We start from the raw sequence: 8,614 nt of genomic DNA, 5'->3' as shown, positions 1-8,614 counted from the left end.
AGAGTTTATTAATTTTTGATCCCTGTGAATTGCTTGTGTTTGAGGGTGCAGCTTCACTGGCTTTATCATATCTGTTAATACAAATGTGGTCTACAGGCAGTTTTTGGCGGTGGTCGGACTCACGCTGGAAGGGTTACAGCTCTCATGGTCAGCTGTTTGCTTTCTGTTTCTCATATTCTCAAATGGTTTAAACTGCATGTTTCCTGAATGTTTGCCTGGTCAGATTGTCTAAAATGAGGTCCTTTAAAAAACAAAACTCTTTCCTTTTCTTCTTTTCTTTAAACTTGAAATGCCGATGGCCCGTTCAGCCAATATTCTGAAGAATCACGGCATCAGTGGAAAGGAAATGAGTTTTATGATTCACCTCCTCACTAGAATCCCTCCCAACAGCTATCAAATATTTCTAAGATCAAATCTGAAACGTTTAAAGATGAGCCACATAAGGTTTACGCACGTCTTCTCCAGCACTCTGACCCGCACGAGTAAATGTTTTCTCAACATTCAAAAGGAATCATTGTCATTTTTTTTAAAAGAAAATGTTTGTATTTACTTGTATCATAAAAAAGGAAAAACATTTGTCTCGTTTTATTGCAGTGTTACTCATAAGAAACAAATGACAAAGGAAAACTTTTATTTATGCTTCGAAACACTGAAGTGAAAAATAGAGTATCCAGTGAGGCTTCTTTAAACAATGATTTTTAAAAAAAGGATCAGAAATGTACATTTTGTAAACACATTCCAGTTTTTGGAAAAGCAATTTTGAAATCTGGCGCAGGCCTATTTCACAATAAAGGTCTGTGCACACATTCCTGTTTAAAAAAATAAAAGAAAAAGAAAGTTGTTAAGCTGTTGTTTGACGAGCTCGACATACAGTCTTTTCTCAGCAAGTACAGGAAGAAAAAAACAAAACAAAACATTTTTTTCTCTATTTTATCTCCCAGTAGAAATGTCTCTTCCTTTACCTCCACAGCACGTAGAGGCTCGGCTGAAACCTTTTCTCGTTTTCCTCAAGTGAAGAAAGTGCCGATTTCGCTCTCTGCTCAGAGAAACGGAGGGCTGAGGCTCAGGTTAAAGGTTCGGGTTGTCTTTAGATTCCAGTTTTTTTGAGAGGACACAAAGAACCTTATCAAACTTCTCGTATCGCTCCTTCCTCTCTGCTCTTGCGCCCAGCTGACCCCAGAACAGCCGCAGGGCGAACTCTGTGCGGAAAGCCTCGAGCAGTTCGGGGATCGGCTCCCAGCCTCCTGTTGGAACAGTGCGTTGGACACTTAGTCAGATCAGATACCACCAAGATACAAGTTTCACAATGTACACAGTTTTTGAGCATAATGCTTTTTACTTTTCCACTTCCTGTCTCAGCCAGTGTTTATTTTATATTACAATGGGCTCGGTGCAAAAGCTACTCAGATGAACCAATTATCTGTAGCCTGTGGGAGCAATCCACTTCATTTCCATATTTCACAAAACACTCTCTCGACTTACTTAATAAAGCTGAAGGAAATTGATGCACAGTGAATATTCTGCTCACCATATCACCAGGTTGCCAGTTTTGGCTTCAACATTTTCTCGACTTGAATTTCAGCTCAGTAACACAGCTGCCTCCCAGCATTTTTACACAAGCTGTATTTGCCTTAAACGTTTTACTGAATATTATTTCCCCCCTCATTTGGACTCACGTGCACTGACATTTTTGTTTCCTTAATAACACTAATGATAATGTTGTACTGTATTGTGTGGATGATCGTGCATACCTGAGAGCAGAGCGTGTGCGTGCTCCTGATAATCATGGGCATGCAACGCAGCGCTGCGAGCAGATTGGAGGACATCATAGAGTAGCTGACAGCCTCTTTCACTGTCCTCTACTGGGTCCTCACCCTCCATTAGCATCAGCAGTGGAACCAGATGTGGCAAGGCTATGGGGCCCTGGACCACAGAGCCTGCAAACAAAAGCACTGCACCCATTAATCTCACAGGGGTAATGCAAAGATTTTACACATCAGTGTTTGCTTACACATTTCAGGGAATACTACATCAACTGCATATTCATAAGAGCTTAACATATATAATTAAAGCCTGACTGATGTATCAGCCAATATTAGATATTTGCCAATATTTGTATTAGCTGGCAACTGAAAATTTAGTAAAGGGGGAAAAAAAAGGAAAGCGATTGACCATGCTATTCATGTTGATGTTGCATAGTTTGTCTGTGAGACGGCATTCTGCAACTTGATGTTTTTGGGACACCACAAACAGCCAGCTGATGCAAGGAGAACTGTGCAGAGTGTAAATGACTAATTCACAAATTGTTGCGACAATAAAGGAAGAACTGCATTGTCACATTATCTAAGAAAGGACTGATAAATGATTACATATGTCAAATTTTAGTGAAAGTTATGTTTTTGTGTGTTTGCCAAAATACATCAAATCGCCAAATATTAGTATTGGTCTTGATTGTGCTCTATATGTAATTTCACTAGTTGGGACCACATTGTCATTTAGGTTTGACAGCTTGTCCAGTAGATGATGGCAGACGGCTTGACCATGAATTGAGGCTGCGGTTTAGGGAAGGCCGGGCAGATCCTCATGTAGTAATGAGGAGTGACTGAATTGAGAAAGGGAGGGAGAGTGAGTGGGGCCTGAAAATGAGAATGCACAGCTTTCACACAGGGTCATAGACAGAGAACAGGAAGTGTATGGAGGCGTGGTCCTGCTCCTGAAATCCAGATAAACTATTTCCAATTATATTAAAGTTTAACCAAATGTGCACAGTACTGAGCAGAGTTACATAAAGTTCATTTTCTTGGTAGGCTTTCAAACTTAAGACTGTCCAGAGAAGAGAATGAATGATGCTGCAGGGCTTCTAGACAGGTCTTCATTATCCAGCTGCATGAAGTTATTTCATTTCTTTTTCTAACCTATACATGCTTAGCAACAATAATGAGAAAGTCTTGTTATTAATAAACCTATACATTCAAGAATCAGAATCAGAATCAGAATCAGAAAGGGTTTATTGCCAGATGTTGAGCAGGTTTACAACATTAGGAAATTGCTACGGTGCTTCAGTGCAACATACTGTCAAGAGGACATATTATACTATATTTGAATAATTTAAAAAAATATTATTACTAAATTAGAAAAGCTTTAAATGGGGGAAAAAATCCCATGCTGGTTCAGGCAGAGAAAAGCCCTCAGCTCCGGTCTCTTTCTCTCTCTGAGAGACTTTCTTCTAATTAGCTGGACCTCACCAAGCAGAACCTCCTTAGAGTTATATATGAGGAGCATAACAAGCATAACTGGACCTTAAATGAATTTGAATATTATACAGAAATCCTTGTGTTGTGAATTTACAGTGCTGTGCAAAAGTCTTGAGCCACCACTCATTTCTTTATATGTTGCCTCTAAGGAGCCAGACATCATTAATCGTTCTCCAGGTTTTTCTGATGCTCTTTCAAAGTTTCGGGCGTTGGTAGCTTTTTCACTCATTTTCGGTCCAGGCCTTGTACCTGACCACTTTCAGATGAATGGGAGTTTTTGTTTGTTTGTCAATGTTAAGATTCATCACCTAACTCATGTGATGAATCAGTGTTGTATCTGCATGTAACAGACAACTTAGCAAAGATGCACTTTAAAATTGTATCTTTAGGCACTTTGTACAGCTTGTGGGGGAAAAGTAGATAATTGTTCCTACTTCTTTAGCCGAATCTATGAAAAATGCCAAAGATAACAGTTTGACAGGCATAGAGTAGTATTTTTGCACCAGCAAGTTTTTTCCCAAAGAGCTGTTAGCTGTAAACTTGCCATATCTCAGCATTTTCTGCAGTCTCTCCTTAAAAAAGAAAGGAGGAAGGAAAGAAGGAAAACTATGCAAGTGGAGGACAAAAGAAGAAGTGGGAGGCATAAAAAAAAACTGTCTACAGCAGATAAACAGTCTGATATTCATGTCCTTAAGAAACAGAAAAAATACAGCAGAGGACTGAGACAGGACCTGAGTGATGAATTGATCCATTTACTGTTTGCTGAAGCCTCATCAGAAATAAGTTAGCTGTCAAGAAGCCATTCTTACGCAAGGGAAATGAGGAGAAAGGGCTGAGGTGTGCCAAATTACACTAGAGGTAGACTGAAAATCACTGCCAACTGCTAGTATAAGGAGAAGGGATACTGCAGCAAAATCATGACAGAGAGAAGAAAAGAGGGACCAAAAAGCTTCCAAAGAAGAGCTTTGATTGTTCTTCAAGAAGCCTGGAGAACTGTTCCTGAAGACTACTTAAAGAAGTTACGAGAAAACCTGCCTAAGAGAGTCTAGGCCAGGTTGAAGAATACGCTCATTAGAAATGTACAAATTCTGTTTTTGCCTTACATACTGTATTTCCGTGCATGTTTGCACAGGTTTCAATAAATTGCTGCACCTATTTCCCCATTTTACAAGCCAAATCTAAAGAAATGAAGGGTGCTCGAGACTTTTGCACAGTACTGTATCTTTGTAACGCCTGATCAAACCACAAGAAACAAATATTTCTAACCGCGCTGAACAAAAGTAACTTGCATAGACGATGTAAACACAGCCACTCACCATCTCCCTCATTCAGCGACTTCATGAACGGTTTGAGATTCTTCTCAAATAAAACTGCGCTCTCTGTGTACTCCCTCCTCAGCTCTTTCCATGTCGCCTCCAGTCGTGTTATCTGCACATTTGTATGTAAACAAATATTCAATATATGCAAGAAAACTTGAACCGCATTTTACTTTGAATAATTTTACATCCAGCAATCACAGTCCTCTGTCATAAATACTCCACCTGAGGCATCTCCAGAGCCTTCATCACAGCTGAGAAAGAGTACAAGTTGTGGGTGTGCTCTTTCAGGGCCTGAGCCAATAAGATTACTTTGTGTAAAACAGATGCTCTCTGTTCCACCCTCCCTGTGCAGCCCAGGATATCCACTGCGACTCCCAGTGCTATTAGATGATGCCTAAAAAATTCACATTGAGTGGATTAGAGGCGTCTGAGTGGACAGAAGATTGAATGCAGTAACTGGTAAGGGACATTTTTCATTTCTGAACACTGGCTTTTACCCAACCAGAGTCCAAGCAAATACAGCTGAGGTGAAACGAATTTTGTGGTACCCAGAGAATTAGAAAAACAATGTGCAAAAACCCCCAAACAAAGCAACAAACAAATAAAAACTGATCCTTTTACAGTTTCTGTGTACAGCCACGAGATAAACCAACACCTCCACGGATGACTGACAAAGTGTAACATTGGATTGATTTTTAAAATAGTGTGCAGGCTGCGTGTACCTCTCTAATAAATCCTGTCTTAACTGGTGTCCATGTGGCAGAGTGACAAGCTCCAGCCCTGAGCCAACTCCCATTAGCCTCTTCTGCTCATCGGTCACCCCGATGATGCGTGCAACCTGCACAATGAGCGATAAATGGCCAGTCAGATTCCTGATCCAAGAATTTCAACAGCTCATGTGTACATAAAGTGTTTATCAAACTACTCAAGATTAGAAACTACTGTTAAATTCAACACAGCTAAAGTTTTAAATGAGAAAAGAGTAAAAACCAGGGACACCTGGCAGTCAATGCTGAGCATGTGCAAAGCCATGGTTTTAGGGTCTGATCGGGTAAAGAGCTCTTTCAGCGTCACCAGGACACTGTTCTCCAGAGGTCGGTTATTCTCAGGTAGGAGCAGCGACTTAAACTGATCCAACTGAAAACACGACTGTGACTCCATCTGTAATGAAGGCAGAAGAATATCATATACACACATGATACACATCATGCACATTAGTGTGCAGTTCTATATAACTGCACACTAATGTGCATGGATTGAATTTATTGTGAATATGAAGTTAAGACGGCAGAGTCAGGCTTTACAAACTGGCAAATACAATATGATTCTGACACCTGGTGGCAAAAAGGTAGTAAGTCAGTAATTAAAACTGCAGTAGAGAAACAACAGGAAATATGCATGCAATAGTGCAAAAAAAGTGTCACCTTTAATAACAGTCAAGGTCAATGTTGACATGATCTTAGGAACAATGGAAAACTTCCTCTTACGTCTGGGGTGGGGATCTCCAGGCCTCAAGGGCCGGTGTCCTGCAGGTTTTAGATGTGTCCTTGATCCAACACAGCTGATTCAAATGGCTAAATTTCCCCCCTCAACATGTCTTCAAGTTCTCCAGAGGCCTGGTAATGAACTAATCATTTGACTCAGGTGTGTTGACCCAGGGTGCGATCTAAAACCTGCAGGACACCGGCCCTCGAGGCCTGGAGTTCCCTATTACTTTTAACTGGCAAGACTGGTACAGATACAGTTTCTGACACTGTCAGCTCTGTGTAGCTGACCAAACACTGATGTGGAAGTTGGAGCTGCTGTGCCTGTAGACGTATGCAACTATATCTAAGGTAAAGCAGATTTGATAGCACTGTGATGGATTACACAACTCCAACAATTTAAAGAGTACTCTTTTCATAAATCATAATCAAATAATTGGAAATCAACAGCCTCCCAGGGGAGCATAAAATAGATTTATGTACAGATAAGAACTTAATAGTTCCAGAAGCCTCAGAACCAATTGGAAATGTGAAAACTACAAACTGGAAGGTAATTATTATGTATACAAACATGTGGTCGTTCAAAGCGCCAGTCCTCCACTTCCTTCTCTGCCTTTTTCTGGAACTGTTTGTCAAACAGCAGCTGTGAGGAGGCTTTTCTTTTCTCAGCCTCCAAAAAGCCAAAGGAAGTCTCTGTAAGGCGGGCACGGCTCTGCCACTTTTCTTCCGCACGCAGCTGATCCACATGACCTTTCCGCCGGCTCTGTGGCACCTAAACAGAACAAGAGGAGGGCTTAAGTCTCCACGGAGGATTTAGTTGTAGCTTGAAAGGCCTTCCTCATTTCTGCAAACATAAACAGTTACAACAGAAAGATGACATCAGCTGTGAAATTTTTTTCTTTTACCCGGATGACCAGCTCATTGTAGAAAGAAGAAGGGTCTTCATCCTGGTCTCTGGGTGGGGGAGGTACAGTATTGGAGAAAACAGTAGAAACCCTGAGAGGCTTAGGAGGAGCTCTGGGGTGTAGCTGCCCATCTGAACCTCTTAAAGTTGCACCACCACCTGCATCAGAGAGAGGGAAGCGTGAGCTTTGTTTGTTAGATAAAGAAGTTCTCCATGTGCGTGGCTCTCCACGTTACCTGGATGGGAAGGTCGTGCGTGTCGTGGCTGTGGGCTCAGAAGGGGCTCGCTGCCTGTCCGAAACACTGGGGAGATTTGGGCAGGGCTAGTGTCCTCAGACTGAAGGTTCTGTGGAACACCTGTATGAAGAAGGTGACAGAGCACTGAAGATGGAGCGTGGATGAGTCTCCAAGCATGACAGTGACCCAAAACATATCCAAGGCAACAAAGAAGTGGCTAAAGAAGAAGCACATTAAGGCCATGGAGTGATGGAGGGGCTGAAGCTTCGAGTTGGCCTAAAGGATTTAGAGTGTTTCTGTACAGAGGAGGGGATCAAGATCCCTCCTGAGGTGTGTCCAAATGTATGGTGACCAACTACAAGGAACCTCTTACCGTTGAGCTTGCCACCAAATGCTAAGTCATGTCGGGGATCAAATACTTATTTCACTTAACGTAAATTCATCAAATCAATTCATAACTTTTATATAATGTGTTCTTTCTGGATTTTTGGATAAAATTCCCCTCTCTCCATAAAACTACCATAAATATGAGAGACTGTTCATTTCTTTGGAAGCGAGCACACTTACAGCTTCAGCAGGGGATTAAATAATCATTTCCCCACCACAGTATGTGTATAATGATCTTTGAAACCTATATCACAATCCAACACAGAAAAACAAAAACATATCAAATGTTTAAATTCCAAAAAAGAATTTAAACATATTCCTTTTTTCTGTGGGGGTCAGAACTGGTTTGGCAGCACGAGTGGTACATTGAGCAGCTGACATTAATGTTGCTGTTCTGCAAATACGCTGCATGTTTGCAATACTGTACCAGTTCGTAGGTTGCTGTCAGACTGTGCAGTCTGAAGTGAAGGCCTCCGTCCCACGTTCTCCAAGTTAGCAGGATGACTTCCACTTCTGCCACACATCAAACAACGCTCAGTAACTTCGCTTTAAATCTCAGCGTTCTGTGTATGAATGTGCACCACACCAATTACGTTCTCGCACCTCAGCAGCGGATTGGCAACTTCCAGTGTGTCGGCATGTGTGGAGCTGAGGCTGCGTCTTTTGCCGTGCTCGGTCTGTTTTTCTCCACCTGCAACTTTATTACAGCTGCTTTTGGACGGGGCCTGTCGCTCGGTGATGACACGCAGAGGAAGGGTCCGTGTGATTGGGTGAAAGATGACAGCGCCCGAACCCTGGGAGATGGGCCGACGCCCGCCCACGTGGAAACGAACGAGAGCGGGAACGCTGTCAAAGCGATCCTCCTCAAACTGGAACAGCTCCCGAGAGTAGCCCTGTCACACAGATGGAGGCGCAGTCACACACACAAACATACACACAACGTGTCAAGCAAAGGCAGTAAAGACGTATTGTTAACAACAACAAAAAATGGCTAGTGTAGCTTGCAGCTGTGGTGACCCAGAATCATTAC

The 8,614-nt window shown here is 42.0% G+C and overlaps 1 protein-coding gene across 1 annotated transcript in view; it reads right to left on the bottom strand.

Moving 5' to 3' along the window:
• Positions 1-614: 614 nt before the first annotated feature.
• Positions 615-8,614, bottom strand: part of sh2d3a (SH2 domain containing 3A) — an 18,185-nt gene continuing 10,185 nt past the window's right edge. Inside the window, exons 10-20 of the mRNA XM_014341286.2 lie at positions 8,188-8,477; positions 8,012-8,097; positions 7,198-7,317; positions 6,963-7,120; positions 6,629-6,829; positions 5,573-5,734; positions 5,296-5,411; positions 4,796-4,967; positions 4,571-4,682; positions 1,752-1,937; positions 615-1,244 (exon numbers count right to left, since the gene is read on the bottom strand). Coding sequence (XP_014196772.1) covers positions 1,069-1,244; positions 1,752-1,937; positions 4,571-4,682; positions 4,796-4,967; positions 5,296-5,411; positions 5,573-5,734; positions 6,629-6,829; positions 6,963-7,120; positions 7,198-7,317; positions 8,012-8,097; positions 8,188-8,477 — 1,779 coding nt within the window. The 3' untranslated portion in view covers positions 615-1,068. The remainder of the gene's footprint in view (positions 1,245-1,751; positions 1,938-4,570; positions 4,683-4,795; positions 4,968-5,295; positions 5,412-5,572; positions 5,735-6,628; positions 6,830-6,962; positions 7,121-7,197; positions 7,318-8,011; positions 8,098-8,187; positions 8,478-8,614) is intronic.

Source organism: Haplochromis burtoni, unplaced genomic scaffold, assembly GCF_018398535.1.
Source record: "Haplochromis burtoni strain Fernald_Lab_line unplaced genomic scaffold, NCSU_Asbu1 Contig_475, whole genome shotgun sequence".
NCBI classification, from domain to species: Eukaryota; Metazoa; Chordata; class Actinopteri; order Cichliformes; family Cichlidae; genus Haplochromis; species Haplochromis burtoni.
Note: the sequence above shows the minus strand (reverse complement) of the source record. Positions and strands in the feature narration are given on the sequence as shown.